The sequence below is a fragment of the Orcinus orca genome, chromosome 13, assembly GCF_937001465.1.
Source record: "Orcinus orca chromosome 13, mOrcOrc1.1, whole genome shotgun sequence".
NCBI lineage: Eukaryota > Metazoa > Chordata > Mammalia > Artiodactyla > Delphinidae > Orcinus > Orcinus orca.
Genome location: NC_064571.1, coordinates 73,027,119 through 73,045,105, shown reverse-complemented (window position 1 = coordinate 73,045,105; position 17,987 = coordinate 73,027,119). Strand labels below are relative to the sequence as shown.

At 36.8% G+C, this 17,987-nt stretch overlaps 1 protein-coding gene across 13 annotated transcripts in view; it reads right to left on the bottom strand.

The window, feature by feature from the left end:
* ITSN2 (intersectin 2) overlaps positions 1–17,987 on the bottom strand; it is a 162,014-nt gene that overhangs the window by 129,822 nt on the left and 14,205 nt on the right. For 11 of the 13 annotated variants that reach the window (XR_007470728.1, XM_033425280.2, XM_033425278.2 and 8 more), the window contains exon 2: positions 5,031–5,094. The exons of the other annotated variants lie outside the window; for them this stretch is intronic. Coding sequence is in view for 10 of the 11 variants with exons in the window: in XM_033425280.2 (XP_033281171.1) it covers positions 5,031–5,061 (31 nt within the window). In the remaining variant the exon portion in view is untranslated. The remainder of the gene's footprint in view (positions 1–5,030; positions 5,095–17,987) is intronic. 13 annotated transcript variants of the gene reach the window in all.

Below are 17,987 nucleotides of genomic sequence, written 5' to 3'. Positions count from 1 at the left end.
ATTCTCCAGGACAGATCACATCTTGGGTCACAACTCAAGCCTCAGTAAATTTAAGAAAATTGAAATCATATCAAGCATCTTTTCTGACCACAACGCTATGAGATTAGAAATCAATTACAGAGGAAAAAACGTAAAAAACACAAACACATGGAGGCTAAACAATACGTTACTAAATAACCAAGAGATCACTGAAGAAATCAAAGAGGAAATCAAAAAATACCTAGAGACAAATTACAACGAAAACATGGCCATCCAAAACCTATGAGATGCAGCAAAAGTAGTTCTAAGAGGGAAGTTTAAAGCGATACAAGCCTACCTCAAGAAACAAGAAAAATCTCAAATAAACAATCTAACCTTACACCTAAACAAACTAGAGAAAGAAGAAGAAACAAAACCCAAAGTTAGTAGAAGAAAAGAAATCATAAAGATCAGAGCAGAAATAAATGAAATAGAAACAAAGAAAATAGCAAAGATCAATAAAACTAAAAGCTGGTTCTTTGAGAAGATAAACAAAATTGATAAACCATTAGCCAGACTCATCAAGAAAAAGAGGGAGAGGACTCAAATCAATAAAATTAGAAATGAAAAAGGAGAAGTTACAACAGACACTGCAGAAATACAAAGCATCCTAAGAGACTACTACAAGCAACTCTATGCCAATAAAATGGACAACCTGGAAGAAACAGACAAATTCTTAGAAAGGTCTAACCTTCCAAGACTGAACCAGGAAGAAATAGAAAATATGAACAGACCAATCACATGTAATGAAATTGAAACTGTGATTGAAAATCTTCCAACAAACAAAAGTCCAGGACCAGATGGCTTCACAGGTGAATTCTATTAAACATTTAGAGAAGAGCTAACACCCGTCCTTCTCAAACTCTTCCAAAAACTGCGGAGGAAGGAACACTCCCAAACTCATTATGTGAGGCCACCATCACCCTGATAACAAAACCAGATAAAGATACTACAAAAAAAGAAAATTACAGACCAAGATCACTCATGAATATAGTTGCAAAAATCCTCAACAAAATACTAGTAAACAGAATCCAACAATACAATAAAAAGATCATACACCACGATAAAGTGGGATTTATCCCAGGGATGCAAGGATGCTTCAATATACACAAATCAATCAATGTGATACACCATATTAACAAACTGAAGAAGAAAAACCTTATGATCATCTCAATAGATGCAGAAAAAGCTTCCGACAAAATTCAACACCCATTTATGATAAAAACTCTCCAGAAAGTAGACATAGAGGGAACCTACCTCAACATAATAAAGGCCATATATGACAAACCCACAGCAAACATCATTCTTAATGGTGAAAAACTGAAAGCATTTCCTCTAAGATCAGGAACAAGCCAAGGATGTCCACTCTTGCCACTATTATTCAACAGTTTTGGAAGTCCTAGCCACAGCAATCAGAGAAGAAAAAGAAATAAAAGGAATACAAATTGGAAAAGAAGAAGTAAAACTGTCACTGTTTGCAGAGGACATGACACTATACAAAGAGAATCCTAAAGATGCTACCAGAAAACTACTAGAGCTAATCAATGAATTTGGTAAAGTAACAGGATACAAAATTAATGCACAGAAATCTCCTGCATTCCTATATACTAACGATGAAAAATCTGAAAGAGAAATTAAGGAAACACTCCCATTTATCACTGCAACAAAAAAGAATAAAATACCTAGGAATAAACCTACCTAGGGAGACAAAAGACCTGTATGCAGAAAACTATAAGACACTGAGGAAAGAAATTAAAGATTATACAAATAGATGGAGAGATATACCATGTTCTTGGATTATAAGAATCAATATTGTGAAAATGACTATACTACCCAAAGCAATCTACAGATTCAATGCAATCCATATCAAATTTCCAATGGCATTTTTTACAGAAACAGAACAAAAAATTTCACAATTTGTATGGAAACACCAAAGACCCTGAATAGCCAAAGCAATCTTGAGAATGAAAAACAGAGCTGGAGGAATCAGGCTCCCTGACTTCAGACTATACTACAAAGCTACAGTAATCAAGACAGTATGATACTGGCACAAAAACAGAAATATAGATCAATGCAACAGGATAGAAAGCCCAGAGATAAACCCACGCACATATGGTCACCTTATCTTTGATAAAGGAGGCAGGAATGTACAGTGGAGAAAGGACAGCCTCTTCAATAAGTGGTGCTGGGAAAACTGGACAGCTACATGTAAAAGTATGAGATTAGATCACTCCCTAACACCATACACAAAAATAAGCTCAAAATGGATTAAAGATCTAAATGTAAGGCCAGAAACTATCAAACTCTTAGAGGAAAACATAGGCAGAGCTCTCTATGACATAAATCACAGCAAGATCCTTTTTGACCCATCTCCTAGAGAAATGGAAATAAAAACAAAAATAAACAAATGGGACCTAATGAAACTGCAAAGCTTCTGCACAGCAAAGGAAACCATAAACAAGACCAAAAGACAACCCTCAGAATGGGAGAAAATATTTGCAAATGAAGCAACTGACAAAGGATTAATCTCCAAAATTTACAAGCAGCTCATGCAGCTTAATAACAAAAAAACAAACAACCCAATCCAAAAATGGGCAGAAGACCTAAATAGACATTTCTCCAAAGAAGATATACAGACTGCCAACAAACACATGAAAGAATGCTCAACATCATTAATCATTAGGGAAATGGAAATCAAAACTACCATGCGATATCATCTCACACCAGTCAGAATGGCCATCATCAAAAATCTAGAAACAATAAATGCTGGAGAGGGTGTGGAGAAAAGGGAACACTCTTGCACTGTTGGTGGGAATGTGAATTGGTACAGCCACTATGGAGAACAGTATGGAGGTTCCTTAAAAAACTACAAATAGAACTACCATATGACCCAGCAATCCCACTACTGGGCATATACCCTGAGAAAACCATAATTCAAAAAGAGTCATGTACCAAAATGTTCATTGCAGCTCTATTTACAATAGCCCGGAGATGGAAACAACCTAAGCGTCCATCATCAGATGAATGGATAATGAAGATGTGGCACATATATACAATGGAATATTACTCAGCCATAAAAAGAAACGAAATTGAGCTATTTGTAATGAGGTGGATAGACCTAGAATCTGTCTTAGAGAGTGAAGTAAGTCAGAAAGAGAAAGACAAATACCGTATGCTAACACATATATATGGAATTTAAGGGAAAAAAATGTCATGAAGAACCTAGGGGTAAGACAGGAATAAAGACACAGACCTACTAGAAAATGGACTTGAGGATATGGGGAGGGGGAAGGGTAAGCTGTGACAAAGCGAGAGAGACATGGACATATATACACTACCAAACGTAAGGTAGATAGCTAGTGTGAAGCAGCAGCATAGCACAGGGAGATCAGCTCGGTGCTTTGTGACCGCCTGGAGGGGTCGGATAGGGAGGGTGGGAGGGAGGGAGACACAAGAGGGAAGAGATATGGGAACATATGTATAACTGATTCACTTTGTTATAAAGCAGAAACTAACACACCATTGTAAAGCAATTATACTCCAATAAAGATGTAAAAAATAGATAAATAAATAAATAAAAAACCGAATCCGCCTGCCAATGCAGGGGACACGGGTTCGAGCCCTAGTCCAGGAAGATCCCACATGCTGCAGAGCAACTAAGCCCGTGCGCCACACTACTGAGCCTGTGTTCTAGAGCCCACGAGCTACAACTACTGAGCCCACATGCCACAACTACTGAAGCCTGCTCGCCTAAAGCCCGTACTCCGCAACAAGAAAAGCCACCACAATGTGACTCCTGTGCACCGCAACGAAGACCCAGCAATGGCAAAAACAAATTAATTAATTTATTTTAAAAAACAGCAACAAAAAAACAATGTACTGATCTTGCCCTATGAGTGAGAACATTTTTTTTTTTAATGTAATTGATCAAATACTAGATGGTAACATTAACACAATCCCTTTGTGAAGGTGGTGGAATTATTGGTGATTTTTTCCTCTTTTTTTCTTTCTAGTGTTCTTTTCTATTATGGTTTTCAATTCAAGTGTTAAAGAATTATTGACTGGACCCTCTATTTCTTTATATTTTTAATTAGCTAATAAAATTTACCTCAAAATTAAGAACTCAGCATCTTTGATTTGTTTAGTGATTTAAAAAATATAATGCATTTTCTCGGGCTTCCCTGGTGGCACAGTGGTTGAGAGTCCGCCTGCCAATGCAGGGGACACGGGTTCGTGTCCCGGTCCGGGAAGATCCCACATGCCGCGGAGCAGCTGGGCCCATGAGCCATGGCTGTTGAGCCTGCGCGTCCGGAGCCTGTGCTCCGCAACGGGAGAGGCCACAACAGTGAGAGGCCCGTGCACCGCAAAAAAATAATAATAATGATGCATTTTCTCAATTATAAATAACATACACAGTAAGACGACCTATTAAGGGTAATTAATGTGTATCTGGGAAATAAAGCTAGAATCAGGAAAAAAAACTTTAAAAACTTTTTATTATTGAAATTACCTAAACATTTTCCTCTAATATGTTTCCTATTAAACAACTGGGTATAGGCATACATAATCCTTTATAAAAGGGAAAATGAACCAATTTTATATGTATATTAGTAGTTGAATATTTACTGGTTTAATCAGTTTACAATCATCTCATGCTATCAAAAACACCTTTAATATTCTCCACTTATGGCACTAAGCTTTTTGTCCTCCAGTTTTACGCATTAAACACAATGTTTGTTTAGGTTATTTTTAACTGCTCAAAGGCAAGCACCACATTCCAGATGATACTACAGAACATGCTTATACTGAGCCGTGGGATTTACTGCATAATATTCTAATAGAAGATACATGCAGTGTTCTGAAATAAACTATCTAAATACTTTCAACAAGAATACTTTAAGGTTTTCATTTATAAGTTTAAGAAAAATATCTAAATGGAAATTTTATAACCTCTACCAAAGAAAAAATATCTCATAACCTCTTTCTCTTGCCACAAGCATGAAGCCACTTACCATTCATAGCTGTGGGAAACTGAGCCATCATGGTCCTGAATTTTCCTTGCTAGCACTCAGCCATCTACAACATGAAAACATTGTGCCATTAATAACACAACAAGGGCAGATTGCAGCTTAGTGCTTCCGCTAAGGAGTAGGAATGTCTGTCCCCTTCAGCTCACACTTCCAACAAAAAACAATGCAGGGCTTCGGCAGCAGCCGAACAAACAATTTACATTTGGGGAAGGGTAGGAGATTTTGTTGAGTAATGGTACTGCCTTTAAAATAAAACTATTTAAAAGAAAAACAGTCATATTTAATAGCAAATACTTAATAGAGAAACCTTTGGCATGAACCAATTTTGTAGAAATTAATTTGGGAAAGAGGAGGGTTGTTACAGCTAGGCGAGAATTTATTTCAAAGAAATCAACTTTATAAATTAATTGTACAATAACATGGAAATCCACAATACTTTTCTTCAAAAAAAATTCCCCAAACAAGAAAAATATCCAAAATAAATGTAGCATAGCTGTAATTAAGTTCTACAGGTTTATAAAAATGGACTAAAAGTAACTATTAAAACATGTATGTTGGGCTTCCCTGGTGGTGCAGTGGTTAAGAATCCGCCTACCAGTGCAGGGGACATGGGTTCGAGCCCTGGTCTGGGAAGATCCCACATGCCGCGGTGCGCGGGCTTCTCATTTAAATATTAACATTTTTAGAAGCCTGAGGAAAAATGTTTGCACAAGCCATCTGAACAAAGAAGGAAGGCATAAAGAGTTGCATGTCGTGGTGGAAGGTGTCACCAGAGAAGCTGGCTGAGTAGCTGCCAAGAAGTGTTACAAGGCACCATATCATAGTGACTGCAGTGTAAGTCACGAAAAAACTGGTATATAAATCCAGTTTGTTCATTTATAAATTTAATGGCTAAGAGAACAAACAGCAGCTTTTCTTCCTATAAAGCAAACGATCATCTACTAAATTTTGGCCAGATCATTGTGTGGTGAGCAAAGGGATTTAACTGTGATTAAAATGTTTAACGGTATCAGGCATCAGCAGTCTGACACATCTACCTACACAACAGGGATAAGCAAGGACTGGGCAGTAGGGATGAGCAAACCCCCAATAATGCTTGGAATAGCACTGCCAGTTTCAGTCTTCCGACTCCCAGCTTTTCTGTACGTTACCATGATAAACCACCCTCCCTCTCAAAGTGCATATTCTTTTTTTAAGTTTTACTGCAATGGAACTTTAAACCTTTTACAACACTTAGACTTCACCTGTCACTACACTCTTCTTAGGTAGGAGGAAATTTTACCCATGTACCAGTTAGTTTTCTTCACTTCTTTCTCAAAAGGTAATGTTAACTCCAGGTTTGGAGTTGCTTACTATACAGAAAAATAATACCTAAACTATGGTGGGGTGGTCAAGAACTCCTAGAGGAGGTACTGTGTAGAGCTTCAACAGGTGAGTAAGAATTAGTTAAAGCTATAATGTTAAGAACCTTGTACTTGAACCTGTGGCTGACAAGTTTTAAAAGGTTTTAAGGAGGGACACAGTCATATTTCACTTAAAATAAGACAGTCAATTGTGAAGAAAAGGCCAAGCCTGCATCGGGGAGATCAGTTAGAATATCTGGCACAGATAAGAATGCTATCTGGCACCTGATCTAGAACAGTGGCCTCAGGAAGAGAGGAGAAGGGATGAACTGGAGAAGCAATGAAGTGTTTAAAGCAGGTAGAACTCAGGGACTCTTTAGACATAAGAGATCATGGAGAAAAAGGAAGCAAAGAGACGACTCCCAAAATGATACTCTGTGAGACTGGGTGAAGCGTGGTGTCACCAGCTAAATAAAGTGAACACAGAAGGAAATTTCATAAATCAAGTTTTGATTACAACTTCCTCAAATATAGAAATTCTACAAACAGGGGCTTCCCTGGTGGTGCAGTGGTTAAGAATCCGCCTGCCAATGCAGGGGACACGGGTTCGATCCCTGGTCCGCGAAGATCCCACATGCTGCGGAGCAACTAAGCCCGTGCGCCATGACTACTGAGCCTACGCTCTAGAGCCCATGCTCCGCAACAAGAGAAGCCACCACAATGAGAAGCCCGCGCACAGCAACGAAGACCCAATGCAGCCAAAAATAAATAAATTAAATAAATTTTAAAAAATAAATAAATTCTACAAACAAGTATAACACTTTTACCTCCCCAATTTTAAATTATTACAAGTAATGTTAAACCAAAATAAGCCAAATCTTGCAAAGAAACTACTGACTTAAGATATGCAGTAGCTAGGACCCCTATTTTATTAGGAGAGAATTTTTTTCCCCAAGATTTAATTTTTTTTTTAGGCAAAATATACTTTAATATATCTGAAAATACAGTTAACAATAATTTCTACCATAACTTTAAAAAAAGATTTCCTTGACTCCTTTTTGTTCTAACCTTCATTCTGCTTGATTAATCTGTAATTGCAAACTATTTACTTTGCACTCTAATATGTTTACTGCATCCACTTTTTAAAAATTAATGTTATTGGAGTACAGTTGCTTTACAATGTTGTGCTAGTTTCTACTGTACAGCAAAGTGAATCAGCTATACGTATACATATGTCCCCTCTTTTTTGGATTTCCTTCCCATTTAGGTCACCACAGAGCACTGAATAGAGTTCCCTGAGCTATACAGTAGGTTCTCATTAGTTACCTATTTTATACATAGTATATACATAGTATAAACAGTGTATATATGTCAATCCCAATCTCCCAATTCATCCCACACCCCTCTCCTGAGATTTTTTTAAATGTGGGAGAAATCCTCCAAAAGCATTACCTACAATGCATTTTATAACTGCATAAAAGCATGTGCATTTCCAAAGATAGCTTAAAGAAAAAGCACAGGCTTACAAAAGACAAATAAGGAATAGGATCCCACAGTCACAAAGCCTTTATCAGTTAGATCTAAGTCCAAAACTTACAGATCATCTATCTAGAAGCTCTAGCTAGTCATCATGTACTCTGTGAATACAACAGAATGCCACATAACAAATGCTCAATAATCACAGGTATAATCCTGAAATAAAACCAAAAAAATAAATCAAATAATGTGAGGGGCAGGGAGGGCAAATCCCCTTAGGGAAGCTGAAGGTACTGGTATTACAGAATATTCTTCACCTGGTACATGGGATTTAGCCACCCATGCATGCAGGTACTACATTATAACATGTATGTACGTAGGTTACATCTGATTGACTGTGGTAACATCTGAATATGGTAGCATAATTTGTTGGAATCAATAAGCTTCTTTTTAAAACTTTTATATATGATTTATTTAGGAATTTTTAATGCAAAATATTACATTATCTTTGCCCAACTATATCTGGATTGTTCAGATGACTTTTAAAAAATTTATTTATATATATGTTTGCATGTGTATATATATATCAGATTATTTTCCATTATAGGTTATTACAAGATATTGAATATAGTTCCCTGTATTATATAGTAAATCCTTGTTGCTTATCTATTTTATGTATAGTAGTTTGTATCTGTTAATCCCATACTCCTAATTTATCCCTCCCCACTCCCTTTCCCCTTTGGTAGCCATAAGTTTGTTTTCTGTCTGTGAGTCTGTTTCTGTTTAGTATATAGATTCATTTGTATTATTTTTTTAGATTCCACATATAAGTGATATAATATTTGTCTTTCTCTGCCTGACTTACTTCATTTAGTATGATATTCTCTTGGTCCATCCGTAGGACCATTAAGCTTTTAAATCCTACCATTTCATATCTGTTATGTTTATATCAATTCTCTCTGGCCTATTGTAGAATAATTACTTCACGCTTAACAATTCTAATCTATATTTGCAGAGAAATAATATCAATTGAAATTTTGAAAAATACAACAGATACATTTGATGTTTTTAAAAAAAATCAACATTTTTACATTATGTAATCATAAAAGTTACTATTTACTAAGTGCTTACTGTCAATGCAGTACACTTCATTATCTGTCTTGTTCAATAGTCATTGAGAATCTAAAATATTTCAGGTTCTGTACAAGGAGCTTCACACACAGGAGCTTGTAGACTAGTCTAACAGGTGCCAGACAATGCTAGGTACCTTTGATAATACTAATAATCCTCACAATACCCCTGGAGGACGGAGATACTGTACTCATTTCACACTTGAAGAAACTGAACGATTAAATTACTTGCCAAAATTTAGTAAGTGATGAAGCCAGGATGCAATCCTAAACCTGTCTAATTCTAAAGCCCATGAACTTCCCATGGACTTTATCTGCCTTTTCCTCTCTTAAATGGGGATAATAATTAATGCTGAGTGGGTCACAGGTTCCTGCAAGCAACAGATCAACTTACTCTTGCTACATTTCTAATGGAAAAGAAACACAAGCCAGAGACGCCCTCCAACACTTAGGTCTACAAGCAATCACATACATAAATTAGGGAGTGCTAATTATTTCTTACCTCTTGGTATAACCCTCTGACAGGAGGAAAAGGATAATCAGCATCTCCCCAGTTACAGGGCTGATGTCTGTTTCAGGCATGTGTGATTGAAGTCAGCATCCAATAAACACCTCTCTCTACTCCTTAAAGGGGGTAACATGTAATGATTGGCAATCTTGGCAGTTTGCAGTTATCATATAATTTGAACACTGTGCTAATTATCAATGGTTTTAGAATATTTATGTGGAGATTTTCCTGCTCATAAGGGGAGAACTGACATTGTTACCTTTTTAGAAACCAAGAAAATATGTGTGGTAGATAGCAGGCATAAGGCAAAGACCACTGCTTCAATTTAATATAATCCAAATGCAATTTGGAGAATGTGGTAAATATATTCATACTAAGGCAGAGAAAAGTAGAAATGCTTGAATAGGAGTAGGAAATCCTTCTTCTACAAAGGGTCAGTAAGACCCAGAAGGAAAAAAAATTGTAGCCATTATAAATAAAAAGTAGTTCAATTAAGGTTGGATTTGTTTAGAAGCACAGAATTATAAGGAAACAATTACAGTAATTATTTAGTCTAAAACCCTCAATTTTCAAGATGGGAAAACTAAAAGACTTCTATGAGCTCATATAGCTAGTCAGTAGCAAAACTGGTCCTAGAAACCACATTTCTTATGTCCAATGCTTTGTTTTTAAGTTTCCCAACTTGCCTGATTATATCACCTGGGACATTTTCTAGTTCTACAGATTCCCAGGCCCATCACCGGGAGCTTGTGACTCAGTAAATGGGTCATTACATTAATTAGGGCATGAACCTCCTAAAATGGTCTTCCTGCCTTCCACAGAGCTAGTTTTTTCCACAACATCCACTGATGCCCTTCTACTTAAATTCCCCCACTGATTACAAGTTAAAGCCCAAACTTCTTAGTATGAAATATGGCACCCTTCAAAATCCCACCCCAATCTACTTTACCACACGCATCTCTAGACACTTCCCCTAGATTCAGATGTCCTAAGTACACCAACCTTTCTCCTTGAAACAGAGAGGCTTTTTTCACTCCTCTATTCCTTTGTAAAGAGCTGTCCCCTCTGTCACGTTCACCATACTTTCTTCTCATTCTTCAACTCCTAACTCAAATGTCACCTCTCCTTTGGAAGACTTATGTCCTCTCAGGTAGTTAGTCACTATCTCCTAGGTATGCCCATAACACTGTTCATCCCACAATAACTTCACTTATACTGTATCCCAATTTCACGTGTTTGCCTGTTTCACTTGTTCTGGACACGGACCATTTTTATTTACCTCTATGCCTAGTGCCTAAACCAGATCTACTTGCTAAACAAATGAACTGGGTAAATGAATAAGATGGTTGAGATATGGGGGAAAAAAAAAAGAAAGCGAGGGAGGCATGGAGAAAGGTAGTACTGAACTGAATACGTATGTAGAAAAGGAACTGGTAAGAAAGCAGAGCAGGCTCCAAACTACTTCCTTGAAACCCTGCAGGCATCAGAGCTGTGGATTTTAAACCAAATTGTTCCTTGCAACATGGGCCTTCTGTAACTTGTTTATTTTTTTTCTTGTAAGTACACTTTTAGAGATAAAGGTTTATTTCCCATTGAATTCTAAAGGCTTTTTATTGGGATGAGGAGAAAGGCTTGGGTTTTTCAATTATACTTTGAATTATGTTGGTTGAATGCTGATTAGTGTAAATAATTTGACTTAAGATCTGACATTCAAATGCAAGATAATCAAGTTCCTGAAGGCATATCTTATAAAACTTGCTCCAGTGCCTCCTCCACTTCATGTGCTACACACATAAAAGGCAACTCTCCAAACTTGCTGATTAGTTTGGAAAAATGTTCTTTCCCCATCTGATTCCCAAGGAGATCAAGGTCAGTTCCACGAGAGAATGATTAAAGCAAAATACCTACTTCTTTATAGTCCTTGCAGTAATATGAAACTTACAGAGTACATATATTCTCCATACCTGTTCCCCATCTATCCATTCATTTTTTCTTTCATCCACATATCTATTCATCAAACATGAACAGTCACAGAAGTCATGACTAAGCCATTAGTTTTGGCAATCTGTTGTGAGTACAGTTCCAGTATGGTGAGCTGGCTGTAAAAGTCAAGTTGAAGTAGATTAGGCAATAAACGGGAGGTGAAATGTAGTGACTCAAGAAGTATGTTGCTAAGGGAAGGGGAAAAACGGGTGGGGGGAGAGATAAGAGGCTTTAGGAAAGAGGAAAGATTATAAGGGTTTACTTTTTAGATGGGAGAACAAAACTACTTTTAGAGGAAGAGGGAGAGATTTAATTTTGAAAAGGGAAAAGGAAAGGAGGTTACCTAACAGAAAGAAGTCTGGGTCCAGAGAAAGTTGAAGTTGACAGCTCTAGAGTATAAAGTTAGACTCTGGGACAGAATAAAATACAGGAAAAGTGGTAAAGATGAATATACATAAGTTTGGAAACAGAGGAAAAGGAAGCTGAGAAAATGAGAAAGTAAAGCTTTTCTTTGCAACCCTTCTTTCTCTCTTTTCTTTGGGCTCAGACAAGAGTTCAAAGGGACAATAGTCCCAGGGGCCCAGGTGCCTAAACACAAATTTCTCTTCTCTACAGCCTAAAAAAAGAGAGGGTCACATGCAAATCAGTTCCCATGAATCAACCAGACATGTGCATTTCAACTTAGCTCATGCGTTATACATCAAAACATTTGTTAAATGAATGAATATGGGGAAAAAATTTCTAGGCAGAGGTAAAATACTACATGCAAAAGCAGAGGGAAGAGTGTGGTCTGGGAAAATAGGCAGCAGCTTATTCATATGAAACACTGAAGAGCTAACAACAATGCAAGGAACTGTAAGAACAGCTGTAAAAATAAGTATTGCATCAATACTTAGCTAATACGAACTACAGAAATGATGCCTGAAAGTATAGTCTTAATGCCTAGCTAAAACAAATGTAAATCAGCACAACCTTTCTGGAAAGGAATTTGGAAACACATTTATAGGCTGCCTTATTACAAAAAGAATTAAAGCCCCCACAAAAATACAAAACACATTTAAGTAAAAAGTAGATTACTAAATGAAGTAATATAGAAAATAAATGATCACTGTACTTCACACTTTTGCATATGTTTGACATTTTTCATAATAAAAGTTGAAAAAGAAAACTAGCTTTTGACCTTCATGTATCTGACTTGACCACTGGCTCTCCTCCTTCACTGCTGTCCCCTACATTCACCAGAGTAATTCCCTGACTGCTTTAACACCTAGCTCACTATCTACTCTCCAGCATTATTCCCAAAAAATTCTTGGTGATGTCAATATTCACACAGATGATCCTGCCCATATCTTGGCCTTTAAGTCTTTGACCTCCTTTGTTCCAAAAATCTTACCCTCCATCTTATCTTAGCCATCTACTCCCAGCTCACAACCTAGGCCTGTTATTACCAGTAACTGTACTCTTCTGTAATCCATTTCAATTCTGCCATGCCCCTTTCACCAGCACCATCTCAACAGCCCCATCTCTCCAGTTCCCTAACTCCAACAATTCTTTAACCCTACCTGGACCTACAAACTATTGGTCTTATCAACTTTTCACTGTCCCTCAATCTTCCTTATATCCTCACACCCTTCCTGATGTCCTAATGTCCCTCCTTACCCAAATTAAATATCACAGTCCACCATTATAAGGAGTTAGTTGTATACACCCTCAACTTCACTCTCCTCTCTCCCTACATACTACAGATCTGGCAAAATCTCAGTCTTTTCTAAATCCAACTCTCTAGTTATTCCATGACTATATAAATGAAGTTGCTGACTGGTCTCACTTTAGATTCCTGAGCACTAACTCAAGTGGACCCTATGTCCTGCCTGACAAGTCCACATTTCCCTAGTCCATTTGCTTTCCCACTTGCTTAGATGACTATTTCACACTTTGCTCTTTCAGTCTCCCAGACTTGTAACATGTTACAAATACTTTTCATCCAGTTTGTTGTTGTACCAACTTTGTTATACCTTTTTTGTCAATCTTTTCCTTTATGACTACTGAGTATGCTATCATGCTAAGAAAGGCCTGTCTCACATCAGAAAATTGCCCAAATTTTCTTCTAGTACCTGTATATTTTTCCAAATTTATATATTTGATCTATCTGGATTTTTATTTTAGAGTGGAAAGACAAATATGAGTCTAAATTATTTTCTCCACTCTTGCACTAGTGATGTCTGTCACTTTTTCTGAGACCATTTATGAAATAATTTGCTTTTCCTAATTGATCTAAAATGCATCTCTTTTCTTATACACTAAGTTTACTCACAGCCTATATTTCTGTTCTGAGGGTCTTCCTGTGTACTCCTATCTCAGGGTTCTAATTACCATAGTGTTCGAATATGCAAATCCCTCTCTACTCACTATCCTATTTTTTCATAATTTTTGAGGCTATTCTCAGATGCGTATTTTTGCATCCTTCAGTAGATCCCGCCTCTTATCTCCTTTATTTCTAGGTACTTTATGGTTATAGTAAAAATGACATACTAACTTTATATATTTTTGGTATACAAGAAACATATTCATTTTGGTAAATTTATATTGCAATGAATACGTCTGGTTCATTTGCCTGCTTGGTCCATGGTTGTTTGTCTCATGACAAAAACATCAGCCAAATTCCAATAGGAGAGCATACTACAATATACCTAACCAGTACCCCTCTAAACTGTCAAAGTCATCAGAAACAAGTAAAGTTTGAGTAACATTCACAGCCAAGAGGAGCCTAAGGAGCCATGACAATTAAATGTACTATGGTATGGGATCCTGGAACACAAAAAGGACATTAGGTAAAAACTAAGGAAAAGTAAATAAAGCATGGACTTTAGTTAATAATAATGTACCAACATTGGTTCATTAATTGTAACAAATGTATTGTACTAATTTACCAATAATGAGTAAAGGGTATATGGGAAACTCTGTACTATCTGCTCAATTTTTCCTATAAATTTTAAACTGTCCAAAAAGAAAAGTGTATCCATTTTTTAAAGAAGGCAAATACCACAGAAGTAGAAGGTTTAAGGTAAAATATGTGCCTTTAACTTTGGCAACAGTCATCCAAAACAAAATACCCCACTTGGCCCATTTGTAAGAACTTATCTTAAGAAAATAATCCAAAGGAGGAAAATAGAATGCAAAGATGCATATCACAGTGTCATCAACAGTAGAAAAAAAAATACAAATAAGGTAATTTATCTAACAGAGAAAGGAACAAGAAAATAAAGTTATATTAACTTAGAATAATATACGTCTATTTACAAATGATAATTTCAAGGCCACAGTAGATAGCTAACGTTTATGATACAATGTGTTTCTAAAAAATACAAAATTCTAGAATAGGATACAAATATTCAAAATTGTTAGCACATGTCAAGGATTAGAAGAAAACCTCTTGAGGGAAATGTATAATAAACGTTTATTATACATTCACTAAATAATAATATTCATAACAATTTTATTTATAATAGCAAAAAACTTGAAACAACCTAAACATCTGAGAACAGGAGTATGGTTAATAAATCGTAGCCTACTACTAGATAAAAACATCACAACCATTAAAACTTATGAAAATTATGAAACAACACATAAAAAAAATTCTTCCATGTAACGTGTAGACAAAAATCTACACTATGATTACAACTACGTAAAAATTACATATGGGTGTGTGTGCGTGTGTATAAACAGTTCAAACTCTAGCACCTACCTCCTCTTCCTGGAGGTTGGTGAGTGGGGCTGAAAATTCCCACTCTCTAATCCTCTAGGTCTCTCTGGTTGGTCAGCCTTATGCTGAGGCTATCTAGGGGTGCCCCTCTCAGTCACCTCATTAACATAAGCTCATGTATGATGGAAAGCAGATTTCCTATCACTCAGGGAATTCCAAAGGTTTTAGTAGCTCTGTGCCAGGAATCAGGGACAATGACCAAATATATTGGTATTACACTACATCATCTTTTTTTTTTTTTGCGGTACGTGGGCCTCTCACCGCCGCGGCCTCTCCCGCTGTGGAGCACAGGCTCCGGACGCGCAGGCTCAGCGGCCATGGCCCACGGGTGCAGCCGCTCTGCGGCACGTGGGATCCTCCCGGACCGGGGCACAAACCCATGTCCGCCGCACCGACAGGTGGACCTTCAACCACTGCACCACCAGGGAAGCCCTACACTACATCATCTTTTAACCCTATAGCCAATATCAATCACCCAGAGCCTCTCCCTCGTCAATTTCTTAGTCTATTTTAAACAATATTAAGTAACAAGTCTGTTTTACCAAAAGCATTTATCTGAAATTACCAACCTCATCTCAAATCCAACCATGCTACATCCAGTGCTAAAACAGGAAAAGTATACTCCACACACACCATACTGCAGAGGCCTAAAGAGACTGAATCCAAACTGATGCCACACCAGAGCAGGGCCCACATGGGAGAGCTCCTACTGGTTACTGGTAAATTCCAATCTCCACCAAAACACAAACAGAACAAGAGAGTAAAGGAAAGAAAAACTAGTGGCCAATGGATACAAAAGCATTCATCCATTTTCTTACTCTGGCAAGCCAATTAACTCTTTTTTTAAAATATCAATACATTTCAAGTTAAGCATGCAATCACTGCAGCAAAAATAACACTCTTAAATAGAACATCCCAATCATTCAAGAAAGTGAATATGAATAAATATGCAATGAGGACTTTAAAGGCAAACTCCAAGTTCTGACAGGGACAAAAATTACCAGGGAAGAATAAAATAGAGATATTCTAACATGGAATGAGTCACACTTTAAAAAAAAGTGTATCCAGAAAACATCTATCACTGAACAGCAACACCTAACCAAAGTAAGGTCTCACTTTCCCCAAATACTTCAAATCACAAATTTACAAATTCTCTTCACCCATCTGAATTCTTTAATTTTGAGGGGTCATGGACTTTTTTTTTTTTTTTTAAAGAAATTCGGCAAACCCAGTTTCTCTTGGAAAAAAACACAAATGCACAAAATGTGGCATACAATTTCAAAGGTTTCAGGCTTCCAAAGCCAATCTGTGGACTTTCAGAGATTCATGTAGTCCATAGTTAAGACCCTTAATTAAATGTACACTAATACCCATTTAAAAAAATTATTAGAGTGGGATAGAGTGAAAAAGAATCTGTCCAATTATGTAGTCCATTCATTCTCAAACTATTCTAACCATGGCCCACCTAAGTGGAACAAGAGATCCAACCTAGCCACTTGCTCCTATTTTCCAGTAGAAAAATAACTCCATGATGAAGAAATTATAGCAATGAAACAGTTACACAAGAGCAAAATGGTCAACAAAAATAAATCTAACATAAGTCTTTAATTACAGTTAATTCAAGAGTAGCAGAAATGGGAATCAAATCAAACTCAAGACAATCCAATGATGCAATGAAAATAGTATCCATCAGTGTGGGCGTGCATAGTAGGAATTTTTCAATTCAATTCAGTGCTGCCAAAGTTTTGTAGAGTTAACAGATTTCTTAGAAGAAAACTAAGAAACCTCAGGAAGCTCTAGAAATTGGCTAGTTTTAGTTTATGAACACTAAATTTCAGTAATCCTTAATAACTCAGATTATAAGTAGCCCATAGGAATACATAAAAATCGAAGACTATGTAAACGGAATAACAACAGCCCCCAAGAATTGAGGAAATGACTTGCATTTTACTTTCATTCATCAGAAAAAGGCCTTCCGACCTAGCATATGTTGCTGCATATCTGGGAAGCAGCAACAGAATCCAATAATTTTCAACCACTGTGATTCTGTGATTCTGCTCACCAATAGTATAAAATCTAATCTCCTACTAAATTGGATCCCTCATACCTTGCTGGTGAGAATGTAAAATGATTTAGCTGCTTTCAAAAACAATTTGGCAGTTCCTCAAAATGTTAAACATAGGTTACCATAAAACTCAGCAATTCCACCCCTAGGTATGAACTCAGGAGAAATAAAAACATAAACCTATGTCCATACAAAAACTTGTACACGAATGCTCACAGCAGCATTATTTATAATAGCTAAAAGTGGAAACAACCCAAATGTCCATCAACTGATGAATGGATAAACAGATGTGGTATACCCACACAATGGAACCTTTGGCCATAAAAAGGAACTAATTACTGACACGTGCTACAACATGGATGCACTTTAAAAACACTATGGTAAGTGAAAGAAGCTAGTCACAAAAGACCACGTATTCTATTTTCTCATTTATATGAGGTGTCCAGAATAGGCAAATTCATAGAGACAGAAAGTAGATTAGTGGTTCCCTAGAGCTTGGAGTATTGGAGGGAAATGGAGAGAGGCTGCTAATAGGTACAGGGGGTTCTTTTAGATGATGAAAATGTTCTAAAATTTGTGATGATGCTTGTGCAATTCTGTGACTCTAATAAAAACCATAGAGCTGTAAACTTAAAAAGGGTGAATTTTATGGTTTATGAATTGTATCTCAA